At 45.9% G+C, this 23838-nt stretch overlaps 3 protein-coding genes across 10 annotated transcripts in view; 2 read left to right on the top strand and 1 right to left on the bottom strand.

The window, feature by feature from the left end:
* The window catches only part of RBM39 (RNA binding motif protein 39), a 49702-nt gene extending 42013 nt beyond the window's left edge, over nucleotides 1–7689 (top strand). For 4 of the 7 annotated variants that reach the window (XM_038369114.2, XM_038369115.2, XM_043496256.1 and 1 more), the window contains 2 exons: nucleotides 6523–6601; nucleotides 6679–7689. In XM_038369114.2, coding sequence (XP_038225042.1) covers nucleotides 6523–6601; nucleotides 6679–6779 — 180 coding nt within the window. In that variant the 3' untranslated portion in view covers nucleotides 6780–7689. Of the gene's footprint in view, nucleotides 1–5100; nucleotides 5448–6522; nucleotides 6602–6678 lie in introns of those variants that run through there. The other 3 variants (XM_043496253.1, XM_043496254.1, XM_043496252.1) reach the window with 2 other exon arrangements.
* A 6683-nt stretch (nucleotides 7690–14372) lies between these two features.
* ROMO1 (reactive oxygen species modulator 1) lies at nucleotides 14373–20785 on the bottom strand. Of its 2 annotated transcripts, none has more exons than XM_038369496.2 (3): nucleotides 20632–20785; nucleotides 15981–16111; nucleotides 14373–14573 (listed from the first exon to the last, which is right to left on the bottom strand). In XM_038369496.2, exons 2-3 carry the CDS (start codon nucleotides 16109–16111, stop codon nucleotides 14465–14467), a joined length of 240 nt encoding a protein of 79 aa, XP_038225424.1. In that variant the 5' UTR covers nucleotides 20632–20785; the 3' UTR covers nucleotides 14373–14464. The 2 variants fall into 2 exon arrangements, with proteins under 2 accessions (XP_038225424.1, XP_038225425.1); XM_038369497.2 differs by lacking the exon at nucleotides 20632–20785 and adding an exon at nucleotides 20455–20580.
* The window catches only part of NFS1 (NFS1 cysteine desulfurase), a 34559-nt gene continuing 31436 nt past the window's right edge, over nucleotides 20716–23838 (top strand). Inside the window, exons 1-3 of the mRNA XM_038369493.2 lie at nucleotides 20716–20852; nucleotides 21574–21641; nucleotides 23204–23320. Of these exons, the coding sequence (XP_038225421.1) occupies nucleotides 20753–20852; nucleotides 21574–21641; nucleotides 23204–23320 (285 nt within the window). The 5' untranslated portion in view covers nucleotides 20716–20752. The remainder of the gene's footprint in view (nucleotides 20853–21573; nucleotides 21642–23203; nucleotides 23321–23838) is intronic.

Raw genomic sequence — 23838 nt, forward strand, 5'->3', positions numbered from 1 at the left:
AAGTTGTTGGGTTTTTTTTGTTTTTGTTTTTAAGTATTGTACTTTTTTGGATGTTATCTGGACTAGTATGTAATTTTATAAGTAGAAAACTTCAGCCATCATTAATGCAAACAAGACTCTAGTCTACCTTCTTCACCCCATCTCCAAAGCCTTTCTAGGACCCTTGCACTTCCTCCTAGTCTTTCTTTCCCATTTTTTGCCAGCCTAAAATTAGACACCTACATCTGTGAGGAAGTACTTATATTAGCAGCCTCACTTTCTGAGGCACTGAGCTCCCATGAAGCTCTGATGTGATTAGGAGCTGTGGGTGAAAATCAAACCATGTACTTGTATAAGAACATAATGGCCATACTGCGGCAGACCTGTGGTCCATCTAGTCCGGTATTCTGTCTTCTGACAGTGGCTGGTGCCACATTTTTCAGAAAGAATGAACAGAACAGAGCAATTGTTGAGTGATCCATCCCCTGCTGTCCACACCCAGCTTCTGGTAGTCAGAGGTTTAGGAACACCCAGAGCGTGGATTTTTGTCCCTGACCACCTTAGCTAATAGCCATTGATGGACCTATCCTCCATGAACTTACTCTTTTGAAACCAGCACATCATCCCCACAGGTTAACTTAGAACATTATCCATGAAATGTTGGCAGTAATTTGAAGAACTTAGTGATCATCCTGAAGCAGAAGTTGTCTGGCTCTTAAACGATGTACTCAAGAAGTAACTGGAAAGGGTTAGGAAACTTTTTAAAAAATTTTAAGTAAAAAGCTTTATGCAAAGGCTACAGCTAGCGTATTATCTTCTACTGACGGTTGCTTTGAGTACTGCCTGGAATCAATTTTGCAAGGTCTGTCTTTGGGAGTTACTATATCTTCATGCTGAAAAGGTGTTAAAATCTGGTAGTACATGTCTACAATGAACGGCATCAATTATTTTGGCTTTTATTTTGTGCTAGTTCTGTATTAGGAGTTTAACATTTTTTTTTGAGTGCTTACTCATGTCGATTCCAGTTTAGGTGTGTGCGCGCCCATGTGCAGTTGTCAGACTTTTGCCTTAGTGGTATCTGTAGGGTCGGCTGTGGCGCCCTCTGGAGTGCCGCACTCATGCATTGATATATCAGGCGCTGCCCGCCCTACGCCCTCTCAGTTCTTTCGAACTGCCCATGGAGCACCTCTTTCCCTTGCTTTGCAAGTGCTCAGCGTTTTTTCTCCTACTTGACCTCTGCACTATAGCTGTAAATAGTTTAGTTTAATTAATAAGTAGTTAAGTGTTGTAGTTAGTCAGTTAGGAGCCCAGCAGGGACTTTGCCCAAGGCAGGGCATGCCCAGGTTTCCTGTTTTAAGCTGTGCTCTGACCTGCACAGCAGCTGTTTGAAGTGCCTGGGGGAATCCCACATAAAAGAAAGTGTCACATCTGTAAGAACTTTTGTGCCAGGACACAGAAAGAACGCAACATTCACTTGAGGGCCCTCCTCATGGAGGCCGATCTTTGCACAGCCAGCTGGACACAGGACCAAGTGCTTTGGCTTCGGTGCATAGCGCACCTCCGGCACTGGGCTCTTCTCGGCACTCTTCCCCTTCGCTGGTGCCCAAGAAGAGGGACCTGTCACTGAGCAAGACAGATCAAGGGGCATTGGCCAAAGGACCCTGCTTGGGTTGCTTGCCCACACTGGAGCCACAAAGGGGCTCTGCCCTGGTTTGTACTACCCCTGTAAGGGACCCACCATTGACTCCAGGAAGTGGTAGGGGACCCAGACTGATGGCACAGTCAATGCCCTCTCAGCTCCTGGTGCCCAGAGAGCAGCAAGTGCTCTCGCTGGTGCTGCATGCGACGATGGACCTGGCTAATGCTACCCACGAGGGCAGGCTTGCTGTGAGGGCCTCCCAGAAGGCAAGTGAGCGCCACTGTTCTCTGGAGCCAAGGCAGAGCCCTGTGTCGCCACACCATTGGTCTCCATGTCAGCCAAAGTCATCAGTTCACTGCTACAGGTCTCTGGCACCACGTTCCTGGTCTCCACTCACACTGGGACTCGCCTAGAGAGAGACACCAGTCGTCTTAGCATTGATGGTCACTGTCCCCAAAACCTCAGGGATACTCCCCAACTCAGCGCTGCTCTCCCTACTGTCAGCTGTGGCCGGACCATTCCAGGCACTGGTCACGTTCGGCGACGGTTAGCTACTATACCCCAGCCTTGACAGCCCTACCATAATCTCTGGAGGAAGAGGACTTATCTGGCATGGAGAGGGAATTCAGCCCTTCGCCTACACAGCATTGCAACTGGACTCTGGAAGGTGCATCCGCTGTGGTGATGCAGACCTGGTAGCAGGGCCAGTGACTGACAGAGTGGCCCTATTGGAACCCCTGGGGCATACCCATTATGCTGATACCCAAGTCCTACCAGTCCTCGGTCGCCACATTGGACGAACCACAGTCCGCGTCGACAGCACTGGGCTTGGTGCAGGACGCACCAGTGGGCACTGCGCTGGAGGAACAGATGCCCACCCCGAGACCGCCTTTCCCGGCAGGGGAAGACATCTTGGGCCCTCCCCAGGTAGTCCAGTCATCCTCCTTTCTGGACGAGGCAGTGGCAGGGTCTTCCTTGGCTAGCCCACCAGATGACTTCAGAGAGCATCAAGCAGTGCTCTGCTGGGTGGCCACCAACTTGGGCTCAAGGTGGAGGAAATGGCAGAGCAATTAGACACATTATTCATTGTGCTCTCCGTGTCCACTAGTGCTCGTGTCGCACTCCTGGTGTACAAAGGGGTCCTGAATATTCCTAAGACCACCTGGCATACCCCCTTCTCATTCCCGCCCATTTCCAAGAGAGCAGAAATGAAGTATTTTGTCCCCGCAAAGGGTTTTGAATACTTAAACATCCACCCGCAGTCATTGGTCGTGTCAGCAGCCAACAAAAAGGACAACCGGGGGCTGACCAGTTCCACCGCCAAACATAAGGAGGCCAAAAGACTGGATCTTTTTGGACGCAAAATTTATTCCACGGCCAATCTCTAGTTCCGGGTGGCAAACCACCAGGCCCTTTTGAGGCCTTTTAATTTTAATTTGTGGAACTCCCTCCTCAAATTTAAGGTCTTTATGTTTAAGGACTTTAAGGCGACCCAAGAGTTAGAGGCTGTGGTAGACTGTCCCAGGAGATGCAGGCCTCTATTCAGGACCTCCCATTTGTTGGAGTTGGCCTGTTTTCTGACTAAATGGACACAAGACTGTCTGGTCTAAAGGACACTCGGGCCACCCTCCGCTCACTGGGGATGCATACTCTTCAGTCTGCACTGCAGCCGTTTCAGCTACTCCTGTCACCAGGGCAGTGGCAACCTCGGCAGGACCTGCAAAGAGAAGGGATACTAGTTTTAGTTGCTGCCACCCTTAGTCCTCCCTCTCAGTGGTGCAGCCTGGCCCAGCAAGACACCATGGAGGCCAGAAGCGGTCATTTTGAGGTAGCGCTCAAGAGCAATGCACCAGTCAGCTCACCGGATCTGCTATCTTTACCTCAACCGTCTCTGTTCCTTCCGTTCGGGTCGAGGGTCATCTCGGACCATTGGGTGTTAGACATCATGTCATCAGTCAGTGCCCTCCAATTTTGAGGCCCCCCCCTTCCCTGTCCCTCTTCAGGGACACTTCTCACAAGCAACTCCTTGTTCAGGAGGAAAACAACCTATTGCAACTGGGGGTGGTTTAGGAGGAACCTAGAAACTGAGTGCGAGGAAGGGTTCTACTCCCATTGCCTTCTGGATCAGGAAATAAAGGCAAAGGAGGGGGGGTGGGAGCCTATGTCCCATTCTGGATCTGCGACCGCTTAATACCTCAAGAAGTTGAAATTTCACACGGTATCCCTGGCCTCCATCATTCCTTCCCTAGATTCTGGAGACTGGTATGCCGCTCTTGACTTGAGGGACGCTTATTTCTATATCTCTATCTTCCTGGGACACGGGTAGTTCCTTCGCTTCATGGTGGGCCAGTGCCATTTCCAGTTTACAGTGCTCCCTTCTGGCCTATCCTTGGCCCCGTGGGTCTTTACAAAAATGCATGGTCCCAGTAGCCACTTACCTGAGATGCCAGGTGGTCCAGATCTATCCTTATCTTGATGATTGGCTCATTAAGGGCAGATCACGGGATCACATGCGGAGTAGCCTTGATCTGGTGTGAGCCACATGCTGCACTTGGGCCTGTTAGTGAATGGAAGAAGTCAACCCTTGTACCAGTGCAATGGATGGAGTTCATCGGGGTGGTTCTTGACTCCACGTGGGCAAGGGCATTTCTTCCAGAGTCTTGCTTCTGAGCCATGTCGGATGTAATCTCCCATGTGAGGGGATAATATGCTCACCACCTGCCTCAGGTTGTTACGTCATATGGCAGCCCGTACTTACGTGGTCCGCCATGCCCAGCTCTATCTCCGCCTGCTGCAGGCGTGGTTGACGTCAGTCTACATCCCCAACAGGCAAAACCTGGACTTGGTAATCAAGGTGCTGGACCATGTTCGGGCATCTCTGGCATGGAGGCTGGACCCAGCATCAGTCTTGCAAAGAATTCCCTTCGCAGCCCCGTCGTTCACTCTGGTGTCCGATATCTTGGAGCTAGGATGGGGAGGCCACCTGGGAGGGCTGAGTACACAAGGCTACTGGTCGAGGGTCCACCGTTCCCTCCACATAAATGTCAGGGAGCTCAGGGCAGTTCACCAGGCTTTTTGGTTCCAGTTGCAAGGCAAGGTGGTTCAAGTCCTGACTGACAACACCGCCACAACGTTTTATATCAACAAACTTGGCAGAGCCGGGTCATCAGCCCTTTGCCAGAAAGTCCCCCAGCTCTGGGACTCGTGTGCAGCATCCAGGGAAGTGCACCTGCCCAGAACCAGGAATGTTTTGGTGGATCACCTCAGCAGAATCTTCTCATCTCGCCACAAGTGGTCTCTCCACCCCAATGTGGTCAACCAGATCTCCCAGAAGTGGCAGTTTCCCCAGGTGCGGACCTGTTTGTGACTTGCCAGAACAGGAAGTGCCATCTGTTCTGCTTGTTCCTGGAGATCGACAGGGACTCCCTGTCAGATACCTTTCTATCCTATGGTCTGGGACTCTGATGTATGCTTTCCCACAAGTGCTTCTGCTCCACAAGGTCCTCATGAAGGTCAAACAGGACAAGACCAAGGTCATTCTGATTTCTCTGTCTTTGCGTCACCAGTACTGGTTCAACACGCTTATGGACCTGTCAGTGTTGTCCCTGATGCCGCTAGCCAGATCTCATAAATCAGAGGAGGAGCGCAGGTTGCACTCCCTGGATGTCAGGAGTACACTAGCCTTCTACATCGAAAGGACCAAACGGTAAAAACTCAAGAATGGCCATTCTAGGTTAGACCAAAGGTCCATCTAGTCCAGTATCCTGTCTTCTGACAGTGGCCAATGCAAGGTGCCCCAGAGGGAATGAACAGGTAATCAAGTGATCCATCCCTTGCCGCCCATTCCCAGCTTGTGGCAAACAGAGGCTAGGGACACCATCCTTGCCCATCCTGGCTAATAGCCATTGATGGACCTATCCTCTATGAATCTATCTAGTTTTTTTTTAACCCTGTTATAGTTTTTGGCCTTCACAACATCCTCTGGCAGAGTGTTCCGCAGGTTGATTGTGCACTGTGTGAAGAAATACTTTCTTTTGTTGGTTTCCATTTTGCAAGTCGACTCAGTTTGTCATGGTGGCAGATAGGATGAAAGGTTGTCCGGTGTTCACCCAGAGATTTCATCTCGGATCACCGCGTACATCCATTTCTGCTATGATCAGGCAAAGGTGTCTCTGCTGACGATTGTCACTGCTCACTCAATTAGAGCGCAGGCCTCGTCAGTGGCCTTCCTGGTCCAAGTGCCCGTTCAAGATATCTGCAGGACTGCTACCTGGTCATCCATTCACACATTCATATCTCACTACACGCTTACCCAACAAGCTTGAGATGATGCTGGCTTTAGTAGAACAGTGCTGCAAACCGCAAGACCGAGAACTCCAAGCGCACTTCCATGGATACTGCTTGAGTCACCTAGAATGGAATCGATATGAGCAAGCACTTGAAGAAAAAATGGTTACTCACCTTTTTCCTGTCATTCTTTGAGATGTGTTGCTCACGTTCATTCCATTCCCCACCCTCCTGCCCTGCCCCTCTGTCGGAGTTGCTGGCAAGAAGGGATGGCTCCCGGCGCCTGATATATCAGCCGGTGAATGTGGCACACCAGAGGGCGCCACAGCTGACCCTATGGATACTGCTAAGGTAAGAGTGTCCGACAACTGTGCACATGGGCGTGCACACACCTAGAATGTAATGGACATGAGCAGTTAATCTCTAAGAACAGCAGTTACAAAAAAAGGTGGGTAACCGTTTTTTCGCAAGAATTAAGAATATCCCTGCTGAAACTGATGTTGCTAGTTCTCCAATAGGTGTTTGGGAGGTTCCTTCAAACATACACGATGAAAAACCAATGTAATTAGGGGGAGAAGTTGTTACGCACCTCAGACTAACACTGTTTTTTATTTTAGGGCAATGTGTACGTCAAATGCCCTTCAATCGCTGCTGCCATTGCAGCTGTCAATGCATTGCATGGAAGGTGGTTTGCAGGTGAGTAAAGGTTGCTTAAAGACCTGTGTTCTCATTATAGACTCGACATTAAAAACATCTTTTTATCTTTTGATTAGGTAAAATGATTACAGCAGCGTATGTACCTCTTCCAACATACCACAATCTTTTCCCTGATTCCATGACTGCGACCCAGCTACTGGTTCCTGTTCGACGGTGAAGAAGGAGTTCATCATTTTTGTATATAACTATTTTTTGGAGGAAGATTGAGTTATCTTTTATTTAGATAAAACTAAAGGAAAGGGTTTAATGTCATTTTGTGTACACTTCCCATTACCTTTAAAAAATAAAAATGGAGTAAGCAGGAATGCAGTGTGCTCATTCTCCCTAACTAGCATTCCCACTGTGTACAAAGCTGTTGACTTCTTGTTCTGCCTTGTAATTCTTGTACATTTACTAAGGTGTTCTGTAGGAACTGAGAAGTAGCTCATAGAAACGAATTTTCTGTAAAAGGCAGATGGGACATAATGACATTTTTAATGTTTCACAAGCCTTTCTTTTAATGCAGTAATTACATTTTACATTTCACTAAATATAGGTGCACTGTTAAAGGTCAATATCCGATAGAATTTATGAAGGGACATATTTAGTGTTTTGTATAAATGAAGAATTCAAAAGGCTACCGAAGGAGCTGGTTTCGGTCAGCTACACAGCTTGTTTTATGCTGAACAGTTGATAAGAATGGGAGGATTCAAGCGTTTTATTTCTTGATGGCAACTTTTGATTGATGTATCTGTAAAAGTTTCTTTGTAAATACTGTGTGAAGTGTGTCTAGAGTTCCAAACAAAACACTCCCTGCATTTCCAGAGAAAAGTTGAATTGAATACAGGTAGTGTGCACAGTTTAATGATACTCAGCAAAGCCTAAGAATAAGTAGAAAATGCAGAAATATGTTTTGTCTGGTTGCATATAATCTTTGCTCTTTTTAAGCTCTGTGAGCTCTGAAATATATTTTTGGGTTACTTCAGTGTGTTTGACAAGACAGCTTGATATTTCTATCAAACAAATGACTTTCATATTGCAACAATCTTTGTAAGAACCACTCAAAAATAAAATTCTCTTAAAAAGGCCTCCAGAAGCTTTATTTTTCAGCTCAATCTGATTTAGAACTACAGGCAGCATAAATGGAAAAATTGGAGTGAGAATGGTGACGTTCTCCTTCAAATGCTAGGAAATTAGCATTACTCTAAAAATATTTTCTCTCTGGGTGCAAGTTGCATGTCAACAACTAGTGTGTGTTAATTACGCAACCACTGTGTAGTTAAGGAGGCTTCAAGGTTTCGTAGACGTGGGCAAAGTTTGGGAGTCAAGATCTCTTGCACTCCTATCCCATCTCTGCCACTGACTTGGTGTGTGGATTTAGGCAAGTTGCTAACATTTCTTTTCTCCAGGAGTAACTAGTTGTCCAGGGTACTGAGGATTGTTTATCAAGTACAGTGAAGAGCATGATATAAGTGTAGGGATGGATACAGTTGACCTTGGTAACCAAACACCCTTTTATGTGCTGAGTTGAAGGCACCATGGGTGTCTAACAACATGGTAATTTTTATTGTTTTTGACCCCTACTTTAATAATTTTATTAATATTCTGCAGTACTGGATAGGGTGATGGAGTAGCATTTCAACTCTCCAAAAGCAGCAGTGTTACTGTACTTTTTTGTAACTTAGGTACCTGTTACAGACAGTAAAAGTAAATTTTGGCCCTGGTCTGCTGGAGCATGTGTAGAGTTGGCTTGTTGTGTTGCAGAGGTGCTCCTCATTTCCAGCTAAGGGCTCATCCATGCAAGGGGGTCATGTCAGTTTAACTGAAATGACATCAAACAGGTGCAAAAGGCTCTGTGGATGCTATTTTTACTTTACAGTAGGCTTGCTTCGGTTGGTTAGGAATCTGTTTAAGCTGTACCACTGTAACCTGTGTGGACACTTTCTAGTTTTGGACTGATTTAACCAAATCAGTTTTAAAAACAAATCAGCTTTAAGTTGATGCAAACTCATTTGGATAAAACCAAAGAGAAACCGAACTGATGGGGAGAGAAAGATGAGGAAGAGCAAAAGGAGACACATTTTTTTTCTTTGAGTGATGGTCCCTATTGTACTCCATTGTGGTTTACGCATGCGCACCATGTACCCGGGGTCAGAGAATTATAAAGTGTCGATTGATCTGCGCATGCACCCTGACTTGCCTCGTGCTTCCCTCAAGGCGATGGTGGGGGGGGACCACATCTCCAATCTCTTCTCACCACCACCAGGTCTGGATCAGAACCTTCAGTGTCTTCGTTTCTGATTACAATTATAAATGGTTTTAACTGTAGGTTTAGTAGTGTTGTTTTTTCCCCCTTGTTGTAGTAGTTACTAGTTTTTAACTGTGAGTTAGAGAAGACTTCAGGGAGTTTCCTTGTACATCTGGGGAAGGACTGGTAAATACTGCACCTAATTGACAGGGAAGAATCATGGGCAGGAGGCAGAGAGTTTGAAGCCTGGAGTTCTGGCCATAGTCTGGTACCTGAACCACCGTTGGCCAGACTATGGCTAGAACTCCAGGCTTCAAACTCTCTGGCTCCTCTGCCCATGATTCTTCTCTGTCAATTAGGTGCAGTATTTACCAGTCCTTCCCCAGATGTACCTGAGAAGGCTGAGCACTTTGTCTCTGGAAGTATTTCCTGGAGATGGCATTCGGACCCAGGCCAGGGAACCCCTCCCCCAGACATCAGCCTGATTCAGTGAGGAATGAGTCTCCTGATGCTACATCTGACTCTGGCTGGCAGACCCACCCCCATGGTAGGGTCCAGTTGGGAGATTAGGAAGCAGTCTAATAAGCATGGCTTCCTCCAGGTCTAAGAACCTGGACATTCCTTCCACCAGGTCAGCACAAGGAGACACAGCACATTCCAAGTCCCACAGGCACAGGAAGAACCATAAACAATGGGATCCAGTGAAACCGGGTGGTGAACTAAAGAAATTTGGGGACCTTAGTGATGAATGTTTTCTCCAGCCCTGAATGCTGTGCCCCTACTGGTTGTGGTGGCAGCTTTTCTAGCTGTGCCAGTCAGGTTTTGATATGTACTCAGACTTAACTCTAGGGTCTGATCCTCAGTGGAGCCCTGTCCCATGGAGGTAATCTCCAGATCCTGCTGGAGAAACTGCAGGCTAGTGGCAATGGAGCAAACAGATGGGAGGCTGGAACCAGTGCTGTTAAATGATCTGGAAAAAGGGGTAAACAATGAGGTGGCGAAGTTTGCAGACAATAAAAAATTACTCAAGATAGTTAAGGCCAAAGCTGTAAGCGAAGAGTTACAAAGGAATCTCACAAAACTGGGTGACTGGGCAACAAAATGGCAGACGAAATTCAGTGGTGATAAATGCAAAGTAATGCACATTGGAAAATATAATCTCAGCTATACATATGAAATAATAGGGTCTAAATTAGCTGTTACCACTCAGATCTTGGAGTCACTGGATAATTCTTTGAAAACATCCACTCAATGTGCAGCAGCAGTCAAAAAAGGTAACAATGTTTGGAATCATTAGGAAAGGGATAGATAAGACAGAAAATATCATAATGCCTCTATTAGGTCTGTCAAGTGATTAAAAGAATCACGATTAATTGTGCTATTAATAAAATACCGTTACATATTTTTTGGTGTTTTCTAAATTTTGAACTATTGATTTCAATTACAACAATACGAAATGTACAGTGCTCGGTTTTTTTATTACAAATATTTGCACGATAAACTGTATTTTTCAATTCCTCCACTGCAAGTACTGTAGTGCAATCTCTTTATCATGAAAGTTGAATTTACAAATTTAGTTAAGTAAAAAAAAAAAAACAAAACCCTGCATTCAAAAATAAAACAATGTAAAACTTTAGAGCTGACAAGTCCACTCAGTCCTTCTTGTTCAGCCAATCGCTCACACAAACAAGTTTGCTTACATTTGTAAGAGGTATTGCTGCTTGCTTCTTGTTTACAATAACAGCGGGGGGTCTGACACATTAAAGACTAACAGATTTATTTGAGCATAAGCTTTTGTGGGTAAAAAACCCACTTCTTCAGATGTATTGTTTTGAGTGCAGATATGTAACAAAAAAAAAATTAAATTTGTAAGTTGCACTTTCACAATAAAGAGATTGCACTAATGTACTTGTATGAGGTGAATTGAAAGACTCATAATTTTGAGTGCAAATATTAGTAATCAAAAATATGAAATGAGCACTGTCACTGTATTGTGTTGTAATTGAAATCAATATATTTGAAAATGTAGAAAAACATTCAAATATTTAATACATTTCACTTGGTGTTCTATTGCTTAATAGTGTGATTAAAACCGATTAATCTGGATTAATTTTTTTAATTTTTTTGTTAATTGTGGAGAACTGCAATTTAATCGACAGCCCTATTCTATATAAATCCATGGTACACTCAGTCTTGTACATGGTGTGCAGATCTGGTCGCCCTATCTCAAAAAAGATGTATTGGAATTGGAAAAGGTTCAGAGAAGAGCAACAAAAATGGTTGGTGGTCTGGAACAGCTTCTGTAGGAGGAGAGATTAAAAAGACTGGGACTACTGAGCTTGGGGAAAAAAGATGATTGGGGAGGGGAATGTGTTCGAGGTCTATTAAAATCTTGACTGATGTGGAGAAAGTGAATAAGAAAATGCTGTTTACTCCATGTAACACAAGAACGAGGGGTCATCCCATGCAATTAACAGGCAGAAAGTACTACTTCACACAACGCACAGCCAACCTGTGGAACTCCTTGCCAGGGGATTTGTGAAGGCCAAATCTATAACAGGTTCCAAAAAAGAGAAAAGTTCCTGGAGGATAGGTCCATCAATGGCTATTAGCCAGGATGGACAGGGATGCAACACCATGATCTGAGTATCCCTAGACTGACAGAAGCTGGGACCGGATGACGGGATGGATCATTTGATGACCTATTGATGAGCTACTGTTCTGTTCATTCCTTCTGAAGCACCTGTCATTGGCCACTGTTGGAAGCCAGGATACTGGGCTGGATGGACCATTGCTCTGACCAGTATGACCGTTCTTATGTAAGACTTTGATACGTTCTCCCCAGGCTCATGGAGAACACAGTATGTCATACATCATCATCTGAAGAGGGCACTAGGACAACTGATTAGAGAAAATTCTCAGCCCTTGCCCAAAAGGATGTGGGATATGGTCTAAGCAGAGGTGCAGGCAATACTGAGAATGGGGGTCAGCAAGGAGTCCGAGAGTGACTGGAGGAGCCTTATAGTCCTGGTCCTCAAAGCGGATAGCACATTCCAATTCTATATCAACTTAAGGTCAGTTCACCACAGAGCTTGATGCTTACGTAATGCCCCACGTGGATGAGCTATTAAGAGGGGCTGGCCCTGGCTTGATGGATCTTACAAAAGGCTATTGGCAGATCCCTGTCTTCATACTCCTCTACCTCCTTTGGCTATTTCCAATTTTTAAATCATTTGGCCTGCAAGGGGTTGCAGCAACTTTCCAGGACCTGCTTAATCAAATCCTTCGACCCTAAAAGCAACACACTGCAGCTTACCGTGATGACATTGTAATTTGTAATCGCACATAACAGAATATTGGGAATCCTTAAGAAAGGGATAGATAATAAAGGAAATATTTTGTCTTTCTAGAAATCCATTGTATGCCAACATCTTGAATACGGTGTGCAGATGTGGTCACCCCATCTCAAAGATATATTGGAATTAGAGAAGGGCAACAAAAATTATTAGGGGTATAGAATGACTTCTATAGGAGGGGAAGATTAATAAGACTGGGACTTTTAGTCATTTCTTTTCCAAACTGAAGAGGATAGGAGAGAGGTCTATAACATCATGACTGGTGTGGAGAAAGTAAATAAGGAAGTTTTATTTACTCATAACACATGAACTAGGGGTCACCAAATGAAAGTAATAAGCAGTAGGTTTAAAACAAAGTGTTTTTTTTCACATAACACACAGTCAACCTGTGGAACTCCTTACTAGAGGATGTTAAAGTCGAGACTAACAGGGTTCATAAAAGAACTAGATAAGTTTGTAGAGGATAGGTCCATCAATGGCTATTAGCTAGGATGGGCAGAGATGGAGTCCCTAGCTTCTGTTTGCCAGAAGCTGGGAATGGGTAACAGGAGATGAATCACATGATAATTACCTGTTCTGTTCATTCTCTGGGGCATCTGGCCTTGGCCACTGGCGGAAGACAGGTATACGGGGCTAGATGGACCTTTGGTCTGACCTAGTATGGCCGTTCTTATGTTCACATGTGGAAAGACCACCTCAGTCACCTAAGAGTAGTAGTCACTTCCCTGCCAAGCATAAATAGGCCATGATAGAAGTGACTTATTGAGGATATTGGGTAGGAGGAAGCCTTATGAAACCACTGATAAAGTCCATGTGGTAACCTCATGCCCTAGACCAGAAGAGAGAAATGCTACTTCCTTGGTCTAGTGAGACACCATCACTGGTTCATCCCCTACTTTGCACTGACTGAACTGCTGCTAAAGGGCAAAGTCACCAAAAAGATCCACTGCAATGACTATTGCAATGAACCTTTAACACCCTAGAGGTGCAGCTGAGCTGGGAGCCTATCCTTGCCAACCCAGACTTCTCCAGGCCTCCTTTCTCTATACAGATGCAGCCAATGTTGGCCTGGGCAGTGGTGCTCTCCCAGGACTTTGAAGGCAAAGAGCACCCCATCCTACATTTGAGTAAAAAGTTGTTTCCCAGGGAGAAATCATATTCTACTACTAAGGTGGCAGCTTAAACAACAAAATGTACTATGGAAACCCTTGGGTATTACCTGCTGGGTAGTCCCTTCTCTCTAGTAACAAACAGTGTACCTTACAGTACCTACACTCTCTGAAGGACTCACACCTCCAGGTTATGTGCTGGTATCTGGCACTCCAGCCCCACAGCTCCCAGGTGCCAGCACTGTGCGGGGAAAGAACATGCAAATACAGATTCTTTTCACCCAGAGACTGGGAGCTGCTTGAACAAGAAAGCTTTCTGGTCTTGGGGCAAGTGCATGATAGGATGCACCCCCATTCCACTGACAGCAAGCCTAAGAAGCATCCCACACTCCGGCCATGCCATTAGTTATATGTGTAGAGCATGCCCTTCCTGGAGAAGGGGAGCTTACAAAGGTGAAGCTGGCCACAGAACAGGGGGGAAAGCTTGCCCAAGAAGAGAGGCTGCTAGAGACCACTAGGAAGCCCAGTAGCTGGGGGAACCCAGCCCAAGGCAGTGACTAGCTTTCCCTTTCCCACCCTCTGTTTAGGGCAGACACCCTGCAGCCCTGAGAAAGGCTCTGAATACCTGCTCTCTGTCAGCACCTCAGAGCTGAACCAGAGGAGCAGTGCCAAGGACTGGAAATAATTAGACTCAGGAAGGATCTTGGAAACAAGCCCTAGTCCTGCTGGGAACAGTGAGCTTACCCACGAGTGGGGAACCCTGAGGCAAGAGACCAAAAGGTACAATGGCCAAGCCCAGCCTGAGAACCAGCTGACTATCGGAAGGTAACAGGGTGGCTCTCTTTGATCAGGTTTGCCTTACACCTCTATAATTCCAGATTCCCTCTTCTCCACCTGTGGAAAGGGGCACTGTGTTTTGTCTCTGCTGTGGGCTGTTTCTTCATAAACACAGGCAGTGTGGAGTTCAGTAGAAAACACTGCAGTTATAATTTGTTGAGAGCGCACTAGCAGAGTCTTGTACTGCACTTTATGATCTCACTAGGATTGAGCATTCAACATTTTAGATACCCAAAGATTTTATTATATTACATAGGTGGAATGATTGAACAGGGGCATTAGTCTTCAGGTTAAAAAAATCCCATGCTCCAGGTTAGCAGCGGATTCCCATACCAATGGCCATGAATGTCCCAAACGTGCCACCACTTTGCATCATGGTTTTGCCCACTCCACCCATCAGTTCTCGTCCTCTCATGCCAATCCTGAAAGAGAGAAAACAGTGTAAGAGTCAACACAGGCTGACCAAGGCTATTCTACTGCTGAAGTGACAATCCATCCCTGACAGACATTGGAAAGCATATTGGATTTTATCATCGGACTTTCTGTATCAGGTGACTGGCATGAGAGTTGGCTTCATTCACTTCTAGACTGTACAGACAACGTGCTTTTTAGGTTTTGGAGCAAGTGACTTCATGGTGCATAGGATGAGTGGGAGGGGAGAATGGATGCACTCCCTTGTGGCTGTGATCCATTGGAAGGACTGGGAGGAGCAGCTTGCTCCTTTGTGTCTGTGACATGTCAGTTATATAGGCTCAGGATGAGAATTCACCACTCTGTATGTATGAAGTGCCAGAGGTGGAAAGACTCTGCAGCCTTGCATCTGGGCCCTACCTAGCTGCATGTGCTCAAGGCAGTGAGATTTACTACATTTAAAGGGACATTATCAACTGAAAATGAAGCAGGAACTTTTAAAGCCCAAGTGAATCTTTGCTACAGCTGCATTTTTTTTCTTGTTTGCAAGAGGTTGGACAATAAAAATAAGCAAAGTGATTTTCTCTCTCAGGTTTTCCTGCTGCAATATATGCATGGAAACATTGCATGGAAAGTTTAATTGTTTGTAACCACTTATGTGCATTGGGACTTTTAAAATGTGCTGGTTTATTTGCCATGAGTTTTATAAACGTATGTTTTTACTTGAGTTAAATTTTGGGGCAAATTGAAGCAGCTAATGTCCCTTTAACCAAGTCAGATAAAAAACAATCTCTTACTGCTCCTTCAGATCATCCATGATTGCATTTCCTGCCTATGAACAACGTTCATTAGGATTTGAAGAGGATCAAGGGGAGGGATATGTGGGGGATGTGGTGTTGTTTTTTTAAACAACTTTTAGAACAACTCATGGTTCTTATTTCTCCCATTCAGCGTAGAGTCTTTGCCATATATCAGTGATGTTAGCTGAAGAGAATTCAAATAAGCGAATATATTTTTGGTGTAAGATACTAAATATCCCCTTGGTCTGCCAGTTCTTTTAATATTACATGTACAGAGAAACACTGAACACCTCAGGATAACTTCTCTCAACAAATGAGTCATTGAAATGCAATGAAAACAGCATGGAACAGGATGTAAAACAACTGAAGGCCCTGCCGGATGCCACATACAACCTCCAGTGCTAAGAGAACAGCTCTTTGTATGTCTGTACGTGGCAAGCAAAAGCAGCTTGCCCAATTTCTAATTCTATGACTTGGATGCTCCAAATCGTAAGCCTCATTTAGAGCCACAGGTAGCATTCCATCTATGTTACAAAATGGAACAAGATCTTTAGATCTCCTTCCTCTGTCCCAGTTTCTCCTAGGACTGACATTTACAATTAACTGACTCCAACATACCTGAGGCAGGAAAATGTGCCAAACAGTGCCCCTGCCGCCATGCCAACAGCAAAGCCCATCATGAAGCCCATTTTCACTCTGTCAAAGCAGTTGGGCTGGGACTGTCCATATGGCCCCACAGTCACAGGCATCTGGAAAAGAACCAAGACACTTAAACAAAAAAGAACACCCCTCTCCCCCAACCCACCTCCTCCCGTGAATGACAAGCGTCCTGCTGCCCAACTGGATCGGACAGCAGCCGTTGTGAAGACACTATGTGCTTGAGGCCACGTCTAAACTAGAGAGTTTACAGTGGCACAGCTATACCAATACAGCTGCTGTAAGACCTGTCGTGTAACCGCTCTCTGCCAACGGAAGAGAGCGCTCCTGTCGGCACAGCATTGTCCACAGCGCCGTATCAGTCGGTATAATTTGTGTTGTTCAAAGGTGTGGTTTTTTCACATCCCCGAGCGACAGGATTTATACCAACAAAAGCGGTAGGGTAGACTTAGGCTATATCTACACAGCACTTTCATGGTTAAAACTTTTGTCGCTCAGGGGTGTGAAAAACGCACACCCCTGAATAACAAAAAAGTTTTAATGATGAAAAACACTGGCGTGAACAGCGCTTTGTCAGTGAAGAAGCTATTGCCCCTTGTTGGTGTGGTTTTATTTTGTCATGAGGAGAGCTCTCCGCCGGCAACAAAGGGGGACTATGCTGTGCATCTTACAATGGCATGGCTTCAGCGGCATGGCTGTGCTACTGGAAGCTGTGCAGTGTAGACATAGCCATGGCCTGAGTCTCCTACAATTTAGGAGAGTACATGTGCAAACTGAGTATTTGCATGCAAATGTGACGAGCTAGTTCTCTATAACTGCTCATTCAGCTACCACTTATTAGCACCTAAAAATACTTTTCTATACACATGTACTAGTAAAACACTGAGCAACCTGATTCCAGAGCCTCAGCTTTACTTTGTCTCTCCATCTTACAGTTCCCATTCCTAGACACACTGTCAGAGAACAGAGAAGATTTTCACACCCTTGCATCTTGGCCCAATACTGAGGACAGACGGAGGAAAAGGAGGACTGTCCTGATGATAGACTTGTTTTGCTCCCACACAAACCTTCACACCCCCATTAACAGTCACTATATTTCTGACAAAGGACTTGAGGGGACTCCATTCAGTCTGAGAGAGCCACTCCCTAATAAGCATTGCCCGGGAGGGGTTGCTGAAAGCAGAAATCATTCCATCCCTGAACATACTGCATCCACAGCACTCCCACACACCCTACTGTCTGATGCATGAAACAGCCACCTCCCAAATTCCTAGCTCCTAGGCTATGATGTCGATTTTTTCCCCCCCATGAAAAATGGTTACCCATTCAGAACAGGGGAAAAAGAAATCTGACTGGACTTCACTTTCTGTAACAAAGATTCACATTAAGATTCCCTGTGCTCAACACTGTATGTGAATTTCAGTACTTGCAAAAAGTGCTGGTTGACAGCTCTGGAGATTGTGGTTCTTTTTATCCCCAGAACACACAGTATGGGCAACTGTCATGCACCGTTCTCCACATTGCCCCACTGATATGCCGCTGCCTGCTGGAGAGACCACTTTTAGGAATTCGAGTGGAATTCAGTTGCCATACCTGCTCTATCTGTGGTAGTGGTGCATGTCCAGTACGAACTGGACTAAGACTAATAACTCATTTTACATGGGGAACTGGTCAGTCATCTGATGGTAATAACTTTCAGTTACTACCAACTTGAGCTGAAACTGAATGATGACCTTGTAATTGAAAGGCTCTGCATTCCTTTTCTAATCTGCCAATGCGCCATCCAGTCTCCCTAATATCTACAGTTAATAGGCACTCAATTAGACATGTGTTTATTGGATTAGAGAGAATTTCTAATAGCTTGGCCAATACTGTGCAGACAAATGGCATTTGAAACAACGAGCAAAGGTAAAGAAGAGATAGGAACGATTAGATAAGAGGCAGACTTTGCAATGAGTCAGCGTGTGCAAATGCACTAGAGTGGTCTAACATGATAGATGCAAAAACAAACACCTATTGCATAATTCTGGGCTATTAATAATAAATAATAAACATACTTAGCTCACACATTTAACAGGATGGTAGTGAACAGCATAACGGATGTCTGGCATTAAAGGTCTGTCCAGACAACAAATTATAGTGTTTTAAAACTGAGTTAGCTAGCATAATTTCTAACCCCCTTTTACATTTAGTATAGATACAAATTAGCACCTTTACTTTGGCTGGTCATGTTATAACCTGGAGGGAGCCTGCACTAGATGTAAAAGAAGATTTCAAATTATGTTCGCTAACCAGATTTGAAAAAGCATTTTCATTGTCCAAATGGACACTAATAAACTCTCCCTGCCCCTAGGACTCAAACACTCGCACTGTCAGTGAAAATCAGAAATAAATTATGAATATATATATAAAGTGTTACAAATTGGGCTCAGATTTTGACAGTTCATCCTCACAAACATCAGTCTAGATTTTATGCTTCTTTCTCTGTTCCTACCAAGTATCAAACTCTTTACATTCTGCATTCACAGTTGGCAGATAAATTTGGCCAACAGACAGAAATTACGAGTTTTATTATGATAAGTTTCAGAGTAACAGCCATGTTAGTCTGTTTTCGCAAAAAGAAAAGGAGTACTTGTGGCACCTTAGAGACTAACAAATTTATTTGAGCATAAGCTTTCGTGAGCTACAGCTCTCTTCATCGGATGCATTCAGTAGAAAATACAGTGGGGAGATTTATATACACAGAGAACATGAAACAATGGGTGTTACCATAGACACTGTAACGAGAGTGATCAGGTAAGGTGAGCTATTACCAGCAGCAGAGCGGGGGGCGGGGGGGGGGGAAACGGACAATCAAGGTGGGCCATTTCCAGCAGTTGATAAGAACGTCTGAGGAACAGTGGGGAGTGGGGGGGATAAACATGGGGAAATAGTTTTACTTTGTGTAATGACCCATCCACTCCCAGTCTCTATTCAAGCCTAAATTAATTGTATCCAGTTTGCAAATTAATTCCAATTCAGCAGTCTCTCCGAGTCTGTTTTTGAAGTTTTTTTGTTGAAGAATTGCCACTTTTAGGTCTGTAATCGAGTGACCAGAGAGATTGAAGTGTTCTCCAACTGGTTTTTGAATGTTATCTCTGGTCACTCGATTACAGACTTAGAAGTAGCAATACTTCGAACAAAAAAACTTCAGACTCCAATGAGAGACTGCCGAATTGGAATTAATTTGCAAACTGGATACAATTAACTTAGGCTTGAATAGAGACTGGGAGTGGATGGGTCATTACACAAATTAAAACTATTTCCCCATGTTTATCTCTCCCCCCACACTCCCCACTGTTCCTCAGACATTCTTTTCAACTGCTGGAAATGGCCCACTTTGATCATAACTACAAAAGGTCCCATCCCCGTCGCCACCCCCCTCGCTCTGCTGCTGGTAATAGCTCACCTTACCTGATCACTCTTGTTACAGTGTGTATGGTAACACCCATTGTTTCATGTTCTCTGTGACTGTATTTTCCACTGAATGCATCTGATGAAGGGAGCTGTAGCTCACGAAAGCTTATACTCAAATAAATTTGTTAGTCTCCAAGGCGCCACAAGTACTCCTTTAGCTTTATTATGTCCCTCCTCCCAAAAAAACCCACGGTAGGTAAAACTGCCTCCATCCAGATTGTGCAGCAGCCAAAACTGTTCATCTGAAGGCTGCAAAAAAATCCTTGAACTGCCTGTTGCTTTTTAAACTCAGTGGTATTATTCTAACCAGGACAAACATAGTCTCCTTGGCCATAAAGCATTTTGCAGCCAGACATTTTGTGTGATGCCCAGAACACAGAGTTTCAGAGTAGCAGCCGTGTTAGTCTGTATTCGCAAAAAGAAAAGGAGTACCGGTGGCACCTTAGAGACTAACAAATTTATTTGAGCATAAGCTTTCGTGAGCTACAGCATCCGATGCATCCGATGAAGTGAGCTGTAGCTCACGAAAGCTTATGCTCACATAAATTTGTGAGTCTCTAAGGTGCCACAAGTCCTCCTTTTCTTTTTGAGAAAACAGGGTGTCCTTCTCCAGCAAGTTTCACTCACATAAAGAAGCATACACAGAAAATTGTCAGTGACTGGCCATTTCTCAGCAGCTACGCTGTGAAGGGCTTAGGCCAGAGCAGAGAAGAGGCTGCTTCCGTTCCCCTCGCTTGTCCCAAGAGGGGCACGGTCAATAAGCGAGACTAGGAAGAAACGTACTGAGCTACAGCAGCAAGGAATAAAGCCTCTATAGGGAAGGAGCCTGGGCAGTTTAGCTCAGAGCGGAAACAATCGGAACAGCGCCTGAGAGAGGCAAACAGAGACGCCGCCGCCGCCCCGGAGGGGGCCAGGCCCCGGCTCGCTCCGTCCCAGAGCACAGGGGCTCGGAGGCTTTCGAGGAGGCTGCGGAACTCACGGCCACGGGACACTGGTGCGGCCCCCAGCTTGGCAGGGCTGGGGCAAGCCCTGGCGTCTGCACCGCGCGAGCCGGGACCCTGCGGCCGCCGGCCAGCGAAGCTCCGCGGGGCCCGACTGATCCCGGCCTCTTTGGGGCTCGCTCCCGGGGGCGCCGGGGGACCCCCCCTCCCCTCACCTCGCTCCTCGCCTCCGCCCAGCGCGCTCCAGTCGCTCCGTCACTTCCGGCGCGCTGCGATGACGGCGCGCGGGCCGGGGGTGAGAGGGCGGGGCTGTTTCTGGGCCTGGCCGTCGCGGGGATGTTGCGGTTGCTGCGGCGGGCGACGGCGCTGCCGGGGCTCCGCGGGCTCGGGGTCCCGCCGGCCCAGCGGCTCTCGGGGGCGGCCCGGCGCCATGGGGGTGAGGAGTCCGCGCGCGGCGCGGAGCCGAGCCCAGCCCGGGGGGCTGGCGGGCTTCAGGGGCGGCGGTAAAGGTGCCGAGCAGTCGCGGGGACCGGGGGCTGCGCGGCGGGGCCCCGCCGGCGTGTGGTGCCTGGCGGGCACGCGCACGCGCACGCGCACGCGAGCGGGGCGGGAGTGGCCCGTGAGAGGGGAGCCCACTGGCTCTAGTGCTAACCGCCCCCCACAGACACCCTGAGTGGCCTCGGGCCAGGCTCCCGGTGCCTCCGTTGCCACCTGCGCAAGGGGGATAATGGCCCAGCCGAGTGTTGTGACTGGCTTGTGAGACACAGCAGTGATGGCGGCCAGAGGAGCCCCTCAGAGAGAAACGGGCGCTAAAGATTCGTCGCTCCTGATGTTTCTTTTTTTTGTACGCCATGCTGCCTGCTCCCCTGGGCTGGCTGGAAAGCCGCTTGCCAAAATGCAGGCCGCGGCTTTCTCCCCTGCCCTAGCAGTGCAGGCCGTGACTGGTTCTCCTTTGGAGTCCCAGGTGTGGAGCATGTTCTCATTGGAAAGCTTCCATGCTCACTGGGGGTTCCCTGATTTCTTTTCCTGCACCGCTGTCCGCTCCTGTTGTTGGAAAGTTTTGCCTTTCTTCTCTCCTTGGCATTGCGTCTTTACTTGTTCCTTGTGCTTGTTGTGCATTTATCACTGTAGTGTCTTTTTTTTTTTTTTTCCTCTAGAAAAAGGCCTTGGTGAAGAATCCCCGCTCCGGCCGTTGTATATGGATGTCCAGGCAACTACTCCACTGGTTGGTAAAATTATGTGAACATATACTAGTGCCCTAGAGTGAACCCTGTAGTTGTAACCAGATGGGGTACATGCATAACGGGTAGGGATAAGATGTCATGGATTCTATGACTTCCAGAGATCTCCACGACATTGTCTGCCTGAGCCAAAGCTCTTGGGCAGCTCGGGGGGAGGGGGGGGGAGTGGATGCAGAATCCTCCCACCACAGCCAGACCTGGGCTCTCATCCCCCACCCCTCAAGCTTCAGTCATTCCCCATCAGCTCCTCACCCCTATTACTTTTAGTAAAAGTCACAGACAGGTCACGGACTGCTGTTAATTTTTTTGTTTTTTGCTAGTGACCTGTCTGTGACTTTTACTAAAAATAACCGAGACAAAATCTTAACCTTAATGATGGGGAGTGCAGATTTCAATGAGCAAATCAGAGTGCTCATGAGTAACTCTGGGAAGAGCTGTATTCTTTTTAGTGCAGTACTCTTGCCAGAAGAATGATCACCTTGTAATGAAGCCCATTATCTACTCTTCCCTGTTTGTTCTTGATGTGTCGTTCCTTCCCACACTGAATCCCTCTATTAGCTTCCTTTTCTTACCACATGAAACTCAAGCTTTGTGTTCTCATACTGTACATAATCTCACGCCCAATTACATTTTGGCTTTCCCCAGCACCCGCTCCTTCTTACTGCACTCTTCCCAAGGAATGTTGAAAACACAGAGGGATTGAGAAGAGACTGCCTTATTTGTGCTTAACAGAAAGTCCAGTTATTTACACAATTTAAGGCACTCACCATCTTTGTTGATGTGGTGACAAGCATCTCCATTCAGCGCTACACCAAACTAACTTTAACGATGGTCTGCAACTAAAATTCTAACCTTGTACTTCAGTAACAGTTGAGGAGCAGGTCTTTCTTCAGAAGTCTCGTCTTCTTCACTCAGCATAATTTTATTATGATCAGAATGTCTTTCATCAACACTTTCATATATTGTGAGGTTTAATAATTGGAAATCTCTTTATAGTCCTGGGGGAAACATACAATAAATGTACCTTGAGGTGGTGGCTATTATCAAGTACTGTCTTGTCATGTCATTTGAATTACATGTATTCTGAAGTGATGAAAGGTCATCTTGGAGAAAATGTAAAACTTTTCCAGTGACCCTTAGGGGGTCTTCTGCTTAGAAAGTCTTTGCTCTTCTGAGTAGGGCTTTGGAGCTGTGCTCCGGTTCGGCTCCAGCTCCAGGCAAAAACCTGCAGCTCCACTGCTCCAGAGCTGCTCCGCGCTCCAGCTCCGGGCTCCATTCCAAAGCCCTGCTTCTTAGACAGATTTCTGGTATAGTTCAAGGTTTGACTTGTAAGATTGTGTTGGATGTTATTAGCAGATGTTTTCCAGTCACCGGATAGGTTAATATAGTGCATATGCAAAATGTTTGTGCATTTACAGTAGTTTGGAATAAGCTGATTGCTGTCCTGGGATAAAGCAGAGCAAATATATTGGAGGGGAAAGAAAGAGGGAGGAAAAACAAGATGATTTTTCTCTGCTTTTAAAAAAAATTGTCTCTTGTCTTCTAGGACCCCAGAGTTTTGGACAGCATGCTCCCTTATCTAATGCACTCCTATGGAAACCCACATTCCAGGACTCATGCCTATGGCTGGGAGAGTGAGTCTGCTATGGAACGAGCCAGACAGGTGAGGCTTTTCAGCCCCACCACAGAATTTAAATACGTTTTCCTGTTCATAAACTAGTTGCTTAAAAAATAAAAATCCCCACCCCCATAATTCTGGGTTAGTTCCTAGGAGGCAAGATTTAGCAACTTGATCTCTAGCAATTTAAGAGTTTACTATGTTATGTATAGTTTGGCAAACGCCAAACAATACACCTATATTTTATATTAAAGCAATTTAAGTGGTGGAAGTAAATGACTTGGGGATGTGTCGGGGGGAGGCTTTCCAAAGCTCCTCAGGGGTTTGAAAGTCCATGGGACTTGTCATGCTAAGTCCCTGTGGCACCTCTGAAAATCTCCCCCTCGGGCATGTATCCGCCATTGCACTAACTAGACGGTCTTCACATTTTAATAAGAAGCTAGGTGAATGGATTTTTGCTTTGGTGAGTTATACATAAGTTAAAGTTTGGGTGTATTTTGGTTGCATATGGGATATATTGCATATTGAATACACTGAATATGTGTTGCATATTTTGTTTTCCC

The sequence above is a fragment of the Dermochelys coriacea genome, chromosome 13 (assembly GCF_009764565.3).
Source record: "Dermochelys coriacea isolate rDerCor1 chromosome 13, rDerCor1.pri.v4, whole genome shotgun sequence".
Taxonomy (NCBI): Eukaryota; Metazoa; Chordata; order Testudines; family Dermochelyidae; genus Dermochelys; species Dermochelys coriacea.

Coding starts and splice junctions, on each gene's coding strand:
- ROMO1 (XM_038369496.2), bottom strand. CDS start 16,111: ATGCCTGTGACTGTGGGGCCATATGGACAGTCCCAGCCCAACTGCTTT. Junction 14,574..15,980: donor GGCACATTTTCCTGCCTCAG/GTATGTTGGAGT, acceptor TCTCTCTTTCAG/GATTGGCATGAGAGGACGAG.